Source organism: Protopterus annectens, chromosome 7.part0 (genome assembly GCF_019279795.1).
Source record: "Protopterus annectens isolate FY-2018-M chromosome 7.part0, PAN1.0, whole genome shotgun sequence".
In the NCBI taxonomy this organism is placed as follows: domain Eukaryota; kingdom Metazoa; phylum Chordata; order Ceratodontiformes; family Protopteridae; genus Protopterus; species Protopterus annectens.
This window is the reverse complement of record NC_056739.1, coordinates 1,734,232,993-1,734,251,938: the sequence shown is the minus strand read 5'-3', so window position 1 is coordinate 1,734,251,938 and position 18,946 is coordinate 1,734,232,993. Positions and strand designations below refer to the sequence as shown.

General features: G+C 39.4%; 1 protein-coding gene across 1 annotated transcript in view; it reads right to left on the bottom strand.

Moving 5' to 3' along the window:
• Positions 1 to 18,946, bottom strand: part of UNC45A (unc-45 myosin chaperone A) — a 1,636,854-nt gene that overhangs the window by 1,595,968 nt on the left and 21,940 nt on the right. Inside the window, exon 2 of the mRNA XM_044078271.1 lies at positions 10,921 to 11,079. Coding sequence (XP_043934206.1) covers positions 10,921 to 11,079 — 159 coding nt within the window. The remainder of the gene's footprint in view (positions 1 to 10,920; positions 11,080 to 18,946) is intronic.

The following is an 18,946-nucleotide window of genomic DNA, read 5'->3' as shown; positions in this document are numbered from 1 at the left end:
CCTCAAAAACAATGGACAACTAGTCTTTACTATATTCCCTGATATGTCCAAAGCTTTTTATATGGTATCCCACCAACTACTACTCAACACTCTAGCCTCCTTCAACCTCAGCTCTGCAGCTCTCAACTGGTTCTTTATCTACCTTACTAATCGGCAACAGGCAACTAAATGGGATAAAAAACTCTCCACACTCCACCCAGTCTCTGCTGGGTTCCTCCGGGTTCCATCCTTGGCTCTCTGCTTTTTATTATATTCACAAATAGTCTAAACACTGCCACTAAATCTGCTTCAATCATTCAATATGCTGACGATGCTACTCTTATTAGCTCTGCTCCTACACACCAAGAACTCAAAGATAAACTGCAAAAGTCATTTCTAGATATTGAAAATTATTTCAAAAGTCATTTCTAGATACTGAAAATTACCTAAATAAACTTCAACTCATCCTAAACCCAAACAAAACAAAATTAATGATCTTCTCTAACAGGCAATCCAAAGCAAAACCACCTCCTCTCTCCATCTACTCCACTAATGACACTATAATAGAACCAGTTAACCAAACAAAACTACTTGGTGTCACAATAGACAACTAACATTCAATAAACACATATCACTTACAATTAAGAAAGTTCACATCAAACCTGGTGCTCTGTATAGGGCCAAACCATACCTTACTCAAAATGCCAGACTAGCCACAGCCAGATCCCATCTCCTATCTACTCTTCTCAACTGTTCTCTACTTTTCACTAACCTGCGCAAGTCTGACTTACATCTACTGAATCCTGCTATAACAAAATAGCAACATTTGCTGCTAATATACCCAACCGGGCCCATCATTGCCTTGCTCTTCAAAAATTACACTGGCTTGAATTTCCCAATCTGTTATTACTCAATCAGCTCACCACTGCCCACTCCATCATCCACAAACCTGAAAACTGCCCTGTACTTTCCAACCTAGAGCAACTAAATTCCAACCCCAGGACCCTTAGATCACCTGATAAACTTATACTTAAGGTTACAAAGTCCCATAATTACTTTGGTGACTCTCTCTTCTCCTTCAAAGTAGCCAAACAGTGGAACCTATTACTCCAGAATATCTTAAAAAACATAGATCATCACAGCTTCAAAGAACTCCTAAAATAATACCTTACTCAACAATGACTATGCTCCTGTAATACTACTGGCTAGTTTCTCATGCCTTCAATCAAATGTTTTCTATTCTGCTACCTTCTTGTCTTACTTCAACCAAATAAAAATGCCACAATGGTTTTTAGTTATATACCTAATGAGTTTCATATTACTGTCTGTAATAAGACTTAAGAAATGTAATGTTTTCCGTTTTATATTCATGTTTTTGTAAATTGTGATTGTTGGGAACAGTCAGATTTTTTGTATATTGTTTGTAAATCTTTTAAAAATGTTTGTAGTCTTTTTGTACTATTGTTATAGAGCTTATCTCCCTGGGTCTCCACTGAAAACAGGCTACTTGCCCAGCCAGACTCTACCTGGTTAACAAATGTAAAATAAATACATAAAAAATTAAATCAATGTGTCACTACATTTTCAACTTATAGGAATTTAAAAAAAAGAAGTGATAAACTAAATGCCTTTTAAATTCACCTAACTCTGGTGGATATTCGTCCAGATTTCCTTAACACTTTTTACCTCTTCCTTGTATGAGCATCTTCTTAACCCCCCCCCCCCCTTTTTTTTCTTGGGAAAGTTTCAACCTCCTTAACCCCCTTTTTCTTGGAAATGTTTCAACCTTGCTAGATTATGTTTATAATTCTTAAAGGCTTCCCGCTTCCATGCCTTTTCCCAAGCCTGTAAATCATTAGAGCCCTATGTTTAACCTCTCAGTCATATACTATTGTTCCCCTCATATCCTTTAAGTCAGCTAAGTAAAATCTAGCATATTGTCCATGTTTCTGTTGCCTCAACCAATAACCATGGAATCTCCAATGTCTAGTCTCTACCCTTACATCCTGTAAGACTAGGTCAAAACTTATGGCAGCTTGTTCCAATGATGTAATTGAATAAGTTCTGAAATTCTTTACTGAGTAGGCATGCCCATCTGAACTCTGCAGCCAAACTAGTCATGCCAATGCAGAGCATCTATAGAAAAAGAAGGTAACATTTTCTTTGTCTCTAATCTAGTCATGCCCCTAAGGCGATATACTCCACAAAATGCCTTTGGCAATCTTCCATCTTAAGTAATACCTCTACATTTTGGGGCCACATCACATCTTCCCTATCCATTACAATGTTCCAGTCCCCCTATAATTAAAACTTCTCTACTGAAAACTCAAGATTTTGTTTAACATCTTCCTTAACTCCTGCTTCTTCATTTTGGGTGGGGCAAACACACATACTAATGTTATCCATTTCCCAAGCCAAAACTCCTTCACAGCTAAAAATTTCTCCACTGGGTCTCTCAACTCCTCATCCACTCTTCCAACTAGCAATTTTTGTCCAAGAATATGCCTACCCTCTCTTCTTTGACCCTGAAGTTCTGCTGTAAACCCTCCCCCTTTAAAACCTTGTTTAATTAACCCCTTGGTGCTTCTCTGTACTCAGGTGCATCTCTTGGAGCACATCTATCTATGGTGTAAAGATTCTAGTGTTGGCCAACTTGCTCTTCACCTTATTTGTGTATACTAGACTGATAATATTTTACAATCAGATTGACTGAATCATCTTGTTACTACCTCAGAAAACCAGTTAAGTGACCCCAGCCCCAGTGTGTGTCTAGTTTGCTGCGCAATGACTACATATTGCACCCTCTAAAATGCCCAAAAAGCTCACACAACCACAAAGTTTTTTTTAACAACTTCAAAACACTTAAAGATACCCAAACTATATACAAGGTAACAATCATCATAAGCATTGTCCCTTACATTAGAATGAGCAATGCTCATATAGGGCTGTCCCATGAGAGAAAATCCTGTGTCAGTAGTTGTTGCTACTAAACTATTACTCTCTTCAGCCAGGCCATTATTAACATATCAGAAATGATTTTTCAGTACAGACTGTTTGCAATCATCCACTCCACCGCCATCATTTCCGACAATATATATATTTTTTTATTTTACAATCAAAAATTTCAAACGGAACTTATGTACTTGCCATTACACTAGATCCATACCATCTTCTTCCATTTGACTCAACATATGGATTAACCCAACAGCTTTTTCTGTTGGTGTTTTGGGAGTTGCTCATTTAAACCCCATAGAATGGTCATTCCTCTTCACATCCAGCACTGTATAAATATTTAAGGGGCTCTACGTCCTTTGAAAAGTCAAAGGGGGAGAGTTAAAGTCATCTGTACGGAGTGAGGATGGGGGGCTTTATACAAAGCTTAACTGCTGTTATAAAGCAGTGGTGAAATCCATAACATGCTATGACTTTCAACAGATAAGACCACTGCATGGAAGCAAAAGTTTTTTTGATCTCAAGTTCTACTGTAGATACTAGTTTAGGTATGTGCACTGTGCAGTCCCTGCTTGTATGTGCAAGAGACTGTATATGTGGTCTTGCTAGATCTTCCTGGCACAAAATCTCTCCAGTTGTGCAGAATGTGTTTGGGGACTACAGATTTCACACTGTTGACCAGTAAAAGCAGGCATACATTTTCATATCTACATTCAGCAGTGACACTAATCTGCAATTCTGTACCTGGTTAAAGCCCTTGTGTCACCTCACGACTAGAGTGATCAAAGAAGTCAAGGTAGAATTTAATTTGCTCTAATTCTGAAAATGTCAGTATAAATGCAGCAGTAGGCCTTCAAAAAGGAATTCACATGGTGCTACATTGAAGCTATCCAGCCCTGGGGTTTTGCAATTAGGGGCTGCATTAACAGTGTTAATCACTTCTTTTTGTGTAATAGCTGCCTTCCGGGTTTCTTGCTGTTCAGCATTTAGTACTGGAAGACCAACCTTTGAAAGAAACTGCATGATAACTTTCTTATCCAGAATCTGGACATTGTTATTAGGATACAGACCCTGAAAAGTTTTGCAAAATGTTTAACAAAAGCAAAGTACACTGCTGGTTGTCATGTACTCCCAGATTAAGCAATGCATTTTAATGCTAAAACTCATCTAAAACTTGTTCCCAAGTGCCCAGAATCTTTTAGCTACTCGCTGAAGATGTAGCTGCTTCATTTCTTGCTTTTTAATGCTTAATTCTTACTGAGCACTCTGCAAATCTGTGGCACCCTTGTATACCTAATCCTGGAGTATTCATCTGCCCTGACTAACTGTGTATCTGGATGTCAGTTTTATCCAGGAAACTGTGAATAACCTAATGCACGCAGACTTTTTATTTCTGACTTCAAGAAATCCCACTAGATGGGTACAAGAGAAACAACCCAATAACTTTAAAAATAGAAACAGTCAATGGCCTTCTTAATTACAGAAACTAGGGAAGGGTCTTTCAGAATAAAGGGGGTCTAATTTCCAAGGTCTACTGCTCCTTACTAGGCCAGTTATTAAGATTTGGAAAGATACCACTTCCATGGTCAGTCATGGACAAGTAAAATATCCATCTCTGTTGGTGGTTATAACATCTCCTTACTATAGAGCCAGCAATCAGTGCTGGGGATCTGAAGGTGTAAAATCTACACATCACGATGAAACAAACACTCTCTACACATCCAGCTGGGCCAGAGAATCCCAAGCAGCAGTAACAGTCATCTGGAACTGAAATTAGCATTGCAATGTAGCTGTCTTTGCAGGAAAACTATTCTTCCCTAAATCTGTTTCAGTTAACCCCCCCCCCCCCGTTCTAACACCCTTATCAAAAGCTATTTTACCAGCACTGCCCACTAGTTGCAAGTCTGGTTTTCTTTTTTCATTTGCAACCCACTTTATCTTATTTATGCCAAAGTGCGCATTAAATGTCTGCAACATTTTAAAATGCTTACCTGCCCATAACAGTTCCAGCTCTAAAATATAGCCAGTTGCTGTCCTAAACAGATGCTTGTTCCCTTCTGCTACCTTCTTTCTTCTGCTGTCCATGACCATCTCTAATGGCAGCCTTTGTACATCTTGCAATTCTCACTCTCATGCTGAACTCCTACATAGCTAGAAAACATTAATGCTCTTTGATATACACAGTCGCTTCTTGCCTACTGTCTTCACTTTTCTTAGTCTCTCCTCCCAGATGCTAGCACATGGGCCTAAGAAATCTCTTTCTAGCATCTTTTTTTTTCTAGGAATGTGGACTAATTTTCCCTTTGAAAAGCAGATTCCTGTGCCCACAAATATATTATGACACACTATACTGAAATTTACAACACTGTACCTGGGATTTTGGAAGTACAACATTGTACTTCAAAGTCATGGACACACATTGCCAAACCAGAAGCTCAGTAAAGACAGCTCTGTATTTTTATTTATTTATTTTTATTTATTTTATTTAACATGTGCTGACCGGGAAACTCCGACTAGGCTCCACAGAGCCCGTTTTCAGTGGAGGCCCGGGGAGAAATGCTCCAGATGCATGTCTTTAGAATGTGGGAGGAAACTGGAGTACCCGGAGGAAACCCACGCAAACACAGGGAGAACATGCAAACTCCGCACAGAAGGCACACCAGCTGAGAATCAAACCGGAGAACCTCTTGCTGTGAGGCAACAACCACTGCACCACTGCGCCGCCCCATTTCTCCCAACTAAAATGGCAGGCAACATGCCAGCAATAATACATCATGATTACTACTATAAACAGTAAGCCATCATGACTCATTAGATATCACACATATGATTAATCCACGTCAATGGGTGGGCACTATGGTATGCTGTAAAGATCAAATTAGGGTGCTGAAAGATGGAGAATACAAAGGTAACAGCAGCTTAAACACAGTGTATTGCAAAAAATCAGAAGCTATTAGTATGGGAATATAAGAATTTTTTGCCTGGGAGTGGTTAGCAATACTGTCATGCATTTAGGTTAATATACCGATAAGCACAACTTTCAGTAAGAGGGGTCTATGAGGAGTCTATCTCCATATTTCCATTGATCATCATGAATACCTATTCCATATCATGCAGTAACTTTAGGAAAATTAAAACTACATGACGAGTACCTCTCATTAGACATCTATCACCTCAGTAGTACTGCACCATCAAAACAGATACTTCTAAAGTACCACACTGTGTGACTGCCGTGCAGGATATCATGACTACACTAAATGCATATCATGACTACACTAAATGCACCAGCACAGATTACATGACTGTTATGTCCATTTTTATTCATCTCTATATTTACTAGTTCACCTGTTGTGCCACACATTATACTGCAGTAAGTCCTATAGTACCTGTCCAGTAATCCAGGGATACATAGTCAGAAGATGCAAGACTGGCCCCTTGTCAGCCTTTTGTCTTGCATTGTAGAAAACCAATGTCCTAACATGAGATGTTTGTATGTTCCTTCAACATAAATGTGCAAATAAATTTCCACCTTTGTGTTTGCAAGTGATAATAATCTAGGAAGCATGGCACACATGCAACAAGCAGTTACACCAACATCAGGTAGCCCCTTGAAATTCAAAAGTAACTCCCACCTAAAGTACATCAGATGTACCTTTACTATACTATGTACTAGCGCTACAGATGTAGAGAAGCTGGTCAGTGGAGGAACCAGTACAAAATGTACTCAACATGCACCCACAACAGGCATGTCCTTCAGAACATGCAAAGTCAAACATCTCATAATAAAGGGACATAGTTATTTGCAGAAAAGTACAATTAGTAACATCTGTCGGTGCTGTACGTTTAAAAGACTATCATAACTGGAAATGGCGAAATTACTGTTACAACTGAGCACATAACGGAACTCCTACAGTCTGTTCACACTACTAGCCACATGAATCAGCATCCATGGTGGTATCACTGACCTGAGACACAATAAAAACCTGGAAGTTACAAACATCAATCCTACTTCATTTCAGATTACCTTGACAGTGCTTTCAGAGCTTTAAATGATCCAGAATCTCTCTCTCTCTCTCTCAATACAAAGAGTCAAGGGAAAGATGATATCAATTTCTGAAATCAATAAGGCTATGAGAAAATTAACACCCAATAAGCTGCCCCTGAAAGTGGGTATGTTTAAAATTATGTTTGTCACTATGTCACCAATGCACAGTACTAAGCACATATCTTGCTGCTAACAAGTTCTGAAAACATAGCAGCAATACCCATGTTATTAATGGCACACTTCTCATAATACACCCTGTTATTAATGGCACACCACATAAACTCAAAGATCTGAAAGACAACTATATAGTGCTTACACAGCAAGTAACAATATTTACATTCCAATATTGTGCATCTACAATACATTCTGCTATTGCACACATCACGTTCTTCTAAAATGCCCATCCTGAAGTTGTCAACAGTATACATGTACAGCTGAAACCACAGTATGTTATGTCAGATTTTGAGAAGGTGCTGCAAGCCCCAAAAGAGTGCTGGTTTCATTATTACCAAGCAGTGCAGTCATAACTACTGCATCTTGAGTCTGTAACATTATATGGCACCTGTAACAATATCTGGCACCTCCCACACAACTCTAGAATCCTGTAAAGTAGCTGCCAGCTCTAGCCTTCCTGGAACCATGCAATTCTGAGGCCACCTGCATGCTTATTACATTGGTGATACCTACAAATGCAGTACATTTGTACACCCACTTTCAGAACACTTGTCTGCTTGATCAATTTGAGATGTTATAGCATTCCTAAGGCTAAGACGTCTTGCCGACTTCCTATTAATCAGCTTAACATTCTAGAATATAAGGGATATGTGCACTGATGGATTTCCATTAATCCAAAACATTGTATGATGTTGCCATGCTTCCACAAACATCCTGGCAAGAAAAAAATGGTGTAGGTGTACACGAATGAACAAAACACTACAGACTACCTACAGGGCAACTCCTGCCTCTGGAAAGCCAAAACATGTCAATCCCATGATGAATTTATGAGTGGCCATCCAACCAAGATGAGGATATCACTTTTGTTTTATAAGTACAGGAAGACCATTCCAGAGTTGGGTAAATCATGGAGTAAATCTGTTCTCCTCAGCATATCTTATTTACTTGTCGATGGAGGTTCAAGTCATTAGTGTACTACCTTACCACCTTGTCCAAGCACAAATGTTATCGGTCTGGGAGGAATAGTTTACATGAAATCTGACAAAAAGGGGTACCTGCACACCCTGACACATTGTTCAACTAATGGCACAGCATTCCATTTTCGGGCACGCAGTGCAGACAAGTGCATCTCCTACAGCTGTTTGTAATCAAACAATGACCATGTAGATTCTGAAAGGTACATACAAACAATTTAAAAGGACAGTACAAAAACAGAACAACTAGGTGTATAGTAACTTAGCTCAGATTCTCCCTTTTACATGCATCTTGAAAGACACACACACACACTGTCAGACTGCTGTACACTCTTTGCAATTAGTGGCACGTGGCTTTTACTGTAGTTAATCGTGCATGCTACATTACCTGTGTCCTTCATCTAGGGACACAATACTTCATTTTATCTCCACATCATTTATACACCCAAGAACAAGTGCATCACCACAACATTCTATGACACATATAAACAGAGAGATTAAGACTTCAAAATGTAATAGACACATCATACACTACGGCCTACCAATATTTTGGGTTATGCTATTCTGGGCACAGTATAGTAATGTTAGTATAGTGTAGTGTGCTATAATGGTGGGCATGCACAAGTCCCTCAGTCTTTTCATCATGTGCTAGTCCGCGTCTCTTCTCATTCTCTATCCACAGTATTTTATTATTTTTCTTTGTAATGGTATTTTGCTGTTTTGCGGCAGAATGATCACAATTCCAAGATAACATTTTTACAGAATTCCTAATAAAGTCATGAAGCTGTGTAAATGATAAATGTGGATCAGAAAAGACAACTACATTACAGCAATAATAAGGTCATTATCAGAATTCTAAAAGCTAAGTGGTCCGCCACGATCATTCTTTTTTGTCCAAACCACATCACCATTCTTTGTCAGGCTGTTTCCACTGGGAATGACATCAAATTTGTTGTAGCAGTCATAGTATCAGTGATAATCCAGCTAAAGATGACAAGTGTTTCTAGCATCTCACACCATACCCTTAGTCATTTTGCAGGTACCAAAACTGGCACCTCTACAGAGGATCACGAAGCCTTGGTACATGTCTCCAACTCCATCAGACCTAAGACTGTCACAAAATGGTCTCTAGGACCACAGAATTCTTTGTGCATCTTTATCAATGTCAGCAGCCAGGAGGGTTCTGTCAAAATCATGAGGGTAGATAAAGCAAAACTGCAGCTGCTGCAGCACCTCCTGATGCAAGGTGGCCTGCAAGTACCATGAGAGTGGTATACATGTGTCTATACCACTCAAAAATGCTTATACTTGTTCTCTCAGGCAAAGCTGACAATGTGACTGAGGAAATACCCAGTGATGACATTTGCCAAATTTCTATATCAGTGTGTGTTGCTGTTTGGGTAGAAGTACTGCACACTTAATAATATATCTGGAATACTTATCTGTAACCATTTGTATGCCTGTATGTTGCATCTGTCAGCAATCACTTGTTTGTTTACCTGCATCACTTTTAGTGACAGCAGAACTCCTCTGGTAGATGCCACTGCAGTTTTCAATACTGCATCTGTGACACTGTCCACTAAGAAGTCTTTATGGCAAGGAGATGGCCTGTTCAGAGATGTCAATCAAAACATAACGTATGCTTTTAAATACATATTTTCCATTTCCCATGTTCTCTGGTGTCCTCCTGCCTTTGCTGCTTCTCCCTGACCACCAGGATAGTCATTTAACAGTAAAAGCTGCTACTATTCCCTGAGGCAACAGTTGTCAAGTAATAACACTTTCTTTGCCAGTGTCTACCCTTCTTTAAGACAAAAAGGCTTTGAGTTGCAGCACTTTGTCAATACTGCAGGTCTGGGAAATGAAACTAGGTACTTGGCATGAAGTCAATATCTACAAATGCTCACTCATGTTGCTTTTAAAAATATAATTATCCAAACAGGTCAGTGGTGTGAGAACTGCAGAAACTGGAGTGCCTGCATTCCACCATGCTTGCAACTCAAGACTGGGAGCAAGTTTAATCTGCAGGGTTAGTCAGGTTAGTTAATGTATTGAGATTGCATTGTTCTCATCCACTACCATGTGAAGATTAGCAGCAGGGCAACAGGCATGAGGAATGTCTGGCAAACAGCATAAATTATAAATAAAAAAGATGACAAATGCCATATGCAAATAAGCTCATAGTTCCTGTTGTACTACAGAAACAGGAACTAGTTAAATACACTGTGTAGGCAGGAAAGGTTCTGATAAGGTGGACTGGTGGTGCCATATGAATGCCAGCTAGATTTTTGTTTGGAATCTGCTGTCTTAAGTCAGAAAATAATGCTCTCTCTATAGTACATATTTATACAATGTACTCAATGTAAGCTACTACTCGTGAAGATACACACACACACACTACATGTTCTTACACACAGTCAGTTCAGTGGAGGAATTGAATTCATTACACTTTAAGGAATTTACTAGAGGGAAGATATAACCTGATGAACTTCGCCTAAAGTTTAAGACAGGGGAAAGACATACAGGGTTTGAAATACAACTTATGCTTCCTTACATTCAACTAACTTAACCTGAGGTACAGGGACTGACAGTCAAATAATTTAAAAGGGTTAGGTTGTGCAAGACTCCATGGTGGAATCAAAAGACTTGCCTCCCAGCTTGTATGACCTTTTTAATTTTAACAATTTTTAGTAAAAAAGTTTCAGTATATTAACTTTCAGTCTTCAGTCTCATGGTGCTACCTCCACCAGACAGAAATACATACACACATATTTATATATGTTGACATTCTCATACCAGTTTCAGGTAGCAGGCAGCACGGTTACGATGCAGTATGGCCTGAGCCTTTGGATCATCGGACAGACTGAGGGCCTTGGTATAGCAAGACAATGCTGCTTCATAGTTACATGATTTAAAGTGCTGGTTACCCTCTTCTCGGAGCTGAGCTGGATCACCCTGTAGGAAAGTGAAACAAACAAAATGACTTCAACTGTATTATCATCCTGCATTATATACCTCACTATCAAACCAAAATGATATCCTTAATAAGTTTGTTGTATTTAGTAGATGCTATGAAGATGATACAAAGGCTCACATCTCATCACAAGCCCTGAAGAAGTTATGCAAGACAACAAAATAAACAAATGCATAATTAAACTTCATAAACTCCTTTTTTTTTTGGGGGGGGGGGGTTCAATATGATTTACCATAACCCATGACCTTTGAATAGCTTACAGTTTCAAAGGAGAGAAAAACATATTCTATTCTAAAGTACAGAAAACTGCCCCAGTCAAAAAAAATCTTGTATTGAACAAACTTGGGTTAAAACCACGTTAGTTCTCTTTGATAAATCAATTGCAAAATACATTCTGCATGAAATCAACATTTATATTAGCCCACTTGCTACAGTCTAAAAATAAAGTGCACCTAATCTGGTACATTGAGATGAGAATGGTAAAAAAAAACTTGTCTATCTGCATCCCATCATACAACGAATAAGTAAGCAGTTAACTTGTCTATCTGCATCCCATCATACAACGAATAAGTATCCAGTTAAGAAGAAAAGTCTTCTCTATAGTTGGGGGGTCTAAAAGGAATTGCTTGACTTGCTAGATTTCACAGACATAGAATTTTTTAAACCTTAATTCAAACCGGAGTAGCTAATAACTAATACAGATAGAAAGTTGCGCACAAAAAAGTCAATGCCAGCTACTCATTTGTACTGGAGGTTGACAGTTAAACAAGAGCAATCAGAAAAAAATAAACATAAGAGATGTAAATAAGTAAACCAGATATTCTTCAGTACATTTAAAGTGTTACATTACTCACAGTCAGTCTGGGGCCAGCCTTGCAGTATAGTGCTTTGGGATCCATCTGTAACACCACCGACTGGTGATTTGTACTTTAGACAACAATACCTTTGGAGAACCTACAAATCTTTGATGTGTAAAAAAATTCAGACCAGTCCATGACATTTCTGAACATTAATCTCACAAATAATGCACTTAAAAATATTAAGGGGCTGAAAACACCACATAGTTGCCTAATGTTTAAAGGATAGAGCTATCAGGGCATTTTCCAAGTCATCATAAAATGAGTCTATTTCAGTGTAGGGACTTTCATTAACAAATTTTCTAACTTACCGAGAGTTTTAACTAACTGGTGTCTGTTGTTTGCCCCCATGCATTGGATGTGGATGTGGGTTGCTGGGAGGGAGTCTGCCCTAACAAAAAAAAAAAAAAAAAAAAAAAATTGCTGCTAAAAAGCCTGACTCCATGATATAAAAGGAGAAAGACTTGACTATTATCCAGATAACCCAAGTTTAATTAGCATCGGCTACTGTGGTGTCTTTTAGACCTTCAGAAGCAATGTCTTAATCAGATATTCCCTTCCTCTGAGCTTGTGATATGCATCCTTTCATGACGTTTTATCTACCAATGTACCTCATCCAGGCCAACCGTTTTGGAAGTTTCACTGATTGTAATGTACATTAAAATCTGACATCTGTTGCCTTTCTTTCTTTGAGTGGTTTATCAGGTCTTCAGAATGCTTATGCAGTTTCTGTTTAGTCAGTTGCCTAGCTTACCAGTTCTGTTTCTGTGTTCAGATAATCAGCACTAGCGGATAAGGTGGCAAAGTAAAATATGAATACTGTCCATTAAAACTATTTAACAATTGCTAAAATAGGTCACACTTCTGCACCCTATATAAAAATATGTATAACCTATATCTATACATGTACATGTGTTGTATGTAAGTATACTTACCAAAACATGCACAAAATGTATGAAAATAGCTCAACACACGTGCAAAATACATTCAGCTCATATCTAAAATGTCCTCCAGAAAATGATGGAAGAAAAAAAAATCATGCCATTCCTTATGTGCAGTTAACACACCTGGGTCCTGTGATGAACATGTATTATCACACAACCAGGCACATAAGGAGCTCTCTCACTGGACTTGTGCCTCAAAATCCTGGGTGTGAGGTAACTGTTAACTGCAGATGTCAGCATGTGTTATGTAAACACATGCACATACACACAAGCTAACAATCTGCACCAAGAAATGGTGAGATAAATACATGTATCTAGTTCAAAGTGTAGTGTCTTATCACCAACTCTATGGGCATCCTCAGTCATCATAACTAAGCAATGTTTGTGTACTCAGAGTAGTAAAAAACTTCATACACTAGACATAAAAACTATGTGCACAAAAACTTGACAAAACATCACCCATACAACCCAAACTCTTACAAACTAAGATTATTAAAACTGAAAAAAAAAAAATAAACTACATAAAAAATAATTAATAAAAATCATTATCTAATCAGACAGCAGTACTGACAAACTGCACTAAAAAAAACACTAAATATAATTAAACTAACTAATCCATACATCTAATCTGCAAGTTTATCCAATACTAATAAAACCTTCATTACACTACTAGAAAAATATCACAAAATTAAAAAAAAAAAACAATTAAACCATACCTCAGAATTCAAGTAGGCAGTCATGAGACACCCCATTTGTGAGACACCTGAAGCAGTTAACCACATCCCATCAAAATAAACAGGAAATCACAGTCCAGACTAATATAAATGGAGAAGGGTCTGCTTTGGAAGGTAAATTAAATATCTTGTGGGAATGACAGTGATGACAGTTAAAATGAAGAGAATTAGTTTTATGAATTCTAGAGGTCAGAAATGTAGTCTGTTATAAACAGGTTTGTTTTGACTATAAAGAAATAAAAATCTAGCAAGCAAAGGGAGTTGGTAATTGAGAAAAGTGCTCTGCAAAGTCGAATGTGTAATATTGGATCAGGAAGGTTGATTAAGGAAAGCTGAAATGCAGCTAGACTTTTCCCAGAAATGGAAAAAAAATAGTATTGTTGAAATTAGAAAATTCCAAAATGGTATTCTGGCCTCCAGACACTTCAAATACTGTAGATGGAAGAATGTGATTAAATTTATTCATAAATGGTTCTTATGGAAACTTGCGAAAGATTTTAACACATTATAGACTTGAACACTAAAACTTCACTCCCTATAGTTATGCTAAGTCCTAACCCAGTTTTTTCATCCTTCTTATAGAAAGGAGACACTGCAGAATGCATAAATGAAATCACCATTAATATGTGAAATTACTATTCCCTCTGTGTGCAAGAATCTGTTAAGGATTTCATATACGTTACAAACTTTAAAGATCAGTTCACTTGCTTCTTTTTGAAGTTTCCATAAACTAAAAATGGAGTTCTTCTGGAAAGTGTATTGCATTATGCAGACCTGAACTAGGGATGACAAGTACTGGGAAAACTGGTGTGACATCCCTCCTCTGGATGAGTAATCAAGGAGCCTCAATCCTCATCACTGACACCAGTGAGGAATGTTCACTTGGAACAAAGACAGATGCGCACAGTTCTTTCAAATGCAGCTCTCTGCACTAAGCACAATTTCCTTTAAGAGAACACAGGGAACACACAATGTCTTGGGGCAGGGTTTCCTCTCTCCCTCTCTCTCACTAGGCCCCAAATAAGACTCCACATTGACCACAGCTGTAAAACTGAGTCCTCCGCAAGGTGTTCCAAGCCAAGTCCTCCACGACCCTCTCTGTGAAACCAGTGCTGTGTGTCCCTGCTCCAAGTAGCTGAGATCTGATTTTCATACACACATGCACACACCTGGGAAAGGCTGGCACAGATTTACCAGCTATGCCCTCCTCTACCCAGACTATAAGGTAGATTCACTGTCACCAGCCAGATACTTTAAGGCTCTTACAAGGGTACCCAATTATACTGACTGAAATTAACACTAATACCAATGGTAATGCAAGGCTTTCAGGAGTGGCCACAGTGTCACCAAATAAATGTAAGTACTATCAAAGGTTAAAATGTTCCATAAAAGACCAGACACAATGAAAAGTTTAAATATAGTTAATAATAAACAATAAAAGAGCATGAAAATATTAAATATCTATTTACAAAAAACACCAGAGTTTCAATCACAGGAAATATTAAAACTAACACAAATGGACAGATTCACACAAATACAGAAAAAGAGTACTTAACTAATCTCATTACATTTTCCTGACTGATCTAAAGAATTACTACTTCCTAGTTACTTACTAAAGCAAGGCACAATGAAGTGTGTGAGTAATCCTTCTTTGTCAGGTTTCAAAAACAGACTGCCCTGAGACTTCGGTCTCATTTAGTATTAAGGCATCATTTAAGTGCTGGATTACAGAATGACATCACACACATCGGGCCATCTGACTCTTGTTCCCACACTACCCCCCCTTACTAGAAACTGAACCAGAATCTAGCATGTGTGTGTTATAATACAAACACACAGAGCTTTGCTAAGCTAAGCATCTGGAAGCTGTAAAACAATGTTTACACTTCCACTCTCCTTATACAGCTACTAAGCCAGGCTTCCCACAGACATTTCATCTCTGGCTGCAGTCAGAACTGTGAGATAAAATCTTTATGGCCTAAACCAGGCAATTTAATTTCAGACTAATTTTCAAGGTTAGTTGGACTGAGATTAACCTCTTCTCTTCCAGTATCATCTGTCACAATACATTTATTTAAACAGTTACAATACAGTCTGACATACAGGTGTATTTCTTTTCTGTCCAACAGGACCCACTGTTGGTACATTTTTAACACAAGCAGCTTTACAAATACATTTTCAACACAAGCACCTGTACAAATCAATTTGACAAACAAACAACATAATTCTTTACACACCCCAGCTAGCAATGCTAAAATATTTTACATATCCACTGCCCTACTTTTCCTGGCATAGCTGGCACTACCTCATATTATCAGATCTCTCCCCCCCTTGAAAACTCAGTTAATTTCTCAAGTGTCCCTTGGAAACGTGGCTTGAGGGACATGAGCTTGTCTGGGAGCACATTAACCCATACTCTGTGTTTAGAGCCCATCTGCATTGGCATTGCTGAACCCACTATGGTGCTGCACTGTCATATCATATAACTTCAACCATAGGCTCCACATTAATAACTTGGCAGTTTGTTGGCTGGCTAGGATGTAGCCATAGATTTCCTTCATACTCCTCTCGCCATCCACTGCAAATACTCAGTACCAGGGCCTCCTTATCATGGTAAGGCTTAATCATGTTAATGTGGTACAATTTGTGCCCCTGCAACCTCCTAGCAGGTTTACCATGTAGTTAACATCACTAACCTTCTTTACCACTTCAAAGGGTCCTTCTCAACCTGCCTGCAGCTTATTATGTCTGACAGGAATGAGCACATAACCTGTTGTCCCACAGCATACTCTCAGGCTCAAGCATTCCTGACATACCAGACCTTTTTCTGCTGTTGGGCTCCTGCCAGGTTCTCCTGGGCCAAGCTAATGAGCTCCCTAAGCCTCTTCCTGAGATTTAAGACATATGCCATAACAGACTCCTTGTGGGATTCACACTCATCCTCCCACTCATTATGAATCAAATCCAAAGGTCCCCTCAGCTTATGCCCATACAGCAACTCAAAGGGTGAAAACCTTGTGGATTCCTGGGGTACCTTTCTATATGCAAACAGGATATGGGGCAAATATTTGTCCCACTCTCTCTCTTAAACTGGTCTTCAAATGCCCATATCATGGCCTTTAATGTAGAGTTTAGCCTCTCAACAACAACATTAGTTTGGAGGTGGTACAGGGTGGTCTTCAGCACTCTCACAGACAAGCCAGCAGGTCTGACAATGAAACTGGCACCTCTGTCAGTCAGTATTTCTCTTGGGAAACCTACCCTGCTGAAAATCTCAAACAAAGCATTTGCCACCTTCTCTGCCTCAGAGGACAGAGCCACCGCCTCAGGGTACCTAGTAGCATAATCTACTACAACCAGGATATACTTTTTCCCTGTGAATTTTGGGGTACTCACAGGCACCACAATATCCATGGCCACCCTCTAAAATGGCTCCTCAATCAAAGGAGCTTTGACTTTGTCTCCTGCCTTGCCTACATTTTGGCACTGCTCACAGGTCCTGCAAAACCCTGTTAAATCCCTTGCAATCCCAGGCTAATAAAAGTTCTGCAAAATATGTCTCTTTGTATGCTTTATGCCCATATGAGTTGCAAAAGGAATGTCATGGGCTATGGCTAGAAATGAGACGGTAGGCTCTAGGCACTGCCAAGTGCTGTATTACCTCACTTTCTAGCCCTCCTTCAGGGGATCACTCTCTATATACATTAACCCTTTGTACCAGTATACAGGCTCTCCTTTTCCTTGAGAATTAGGTGCCTCCCTAGTTACCTCCCTCAAGCCTCTTAATGTAGGGTCCAAGAGTAGAGCCGTTCTCAACTGTACCTTTGTGACCCTTCCAGTTCCCCCTCCACAGGATGTCTAGTATCCTATGACAGCAGTGCCTCACCGTCAACCTGGGTACTCCCACTTACCTTTGCCCTTGCAGTCACTCTGTTCAAGGGAACATTAGTACCTACACCAGCGGCTGTGGCTCTCCTTCAGACTCACTGCTACAGGGTAGTTCCCTCCCTGAAACAGCCACCTCACCATCCCTGGCTTCAGGTGTGGGGTCTGTCTAATTTTCCCGCAGGCTACCAGCCCCACATGCCTGTCTCCAAGCCTGACTGTGTGTAATTGCATAATCAAAATCATTCCCTATCAAGACATCTGCAGAGATATCCTCAAACACATCTACTTGCCTGCTTCCTTTTCAACCTTCCCAGTCAAAGTAAACCCTGGCCAAAGGCATTTGGAATGGGGTCCCTCCTAAAGCTCTGAATGGAGTGGGCTGCCCAAGCAAGTACTACTCCTCATTAACCACTACAGACTTCACAATAGTTATGTCAGAGGTTATGCCTCTCTTAGCAATGGCCCGTTTTCCATTCATTAAGATAAGATATGAATTCCAGTGATAGTCTGGTACCCTTGTTGTCTCCAGGCAACTTACCAATGGCATTCTGTTATTCCCACTTGCTGGCTCCCCACTTTTAGGTCCCCACCTTGCTTCTCTGGACATCTGTATGCTATTTGGCCCCACTGGTTACATTTAAAACATCTAACCCTTGATTATGGCAGTGTACCTGAACTACTGGCTTCCCATGTTAATGGTGTACTCTGTTGGGGTGGTTTAGGCTGCCCACCATGGATTCCCTTACATCCATGTGCAGCACTGGGTATCCCCTTCTTATGCAGCAATGCCCTGCTTGTTAAGTAGAGATCCCCCTTTCCCCCAGCTCATCTGCAGAGTTACATGCTTGGTCTGCCAACCAGAGCCTCATGTCCTCAGGCAAACTGCTAAGGGCTTGTTCGCTCATCAAAAGGTTTGTCAGCCTTTCAAAGGAGGTGACCTGACACCCACTCACTCACCTATGAAGGTAAGTGCTTAACTCATCAATATAATCACATAAACTTTAATCTGCCTTGCATCTTTGCTCACAAAACTTTTTTTTTCTGTTAGCTTCAGGTGTTAACTTAAAACATTCCTATGAACGTGGTTTAACTTTCTAGTTTAAACAATCAGCATCAGACAATTTAGAAACAGCAGTAAGGGGATCAAGAACCATACCCAGAGTCCTTGGTCAACATTATACTGTTTACATACTCTTTCAAATATATGCATAAAACTATCAAAATTATCACCCTTTGTAAACTGTGGAAGAAATTTACTGACCTGTAATGGTTCTGGGTTTCAGTTATTCCCTTCCCAGTTACCTCCATGACTCTGATGAAGGGTCAGCATCTTCCCCTCATGTTGCAGCTGTTTCTCATTTTCTTTGGCCTCCAAATGCCACAGTCTCTCTGCTGATTCTAATTCCTTATGTTTTGTCTGCTGCA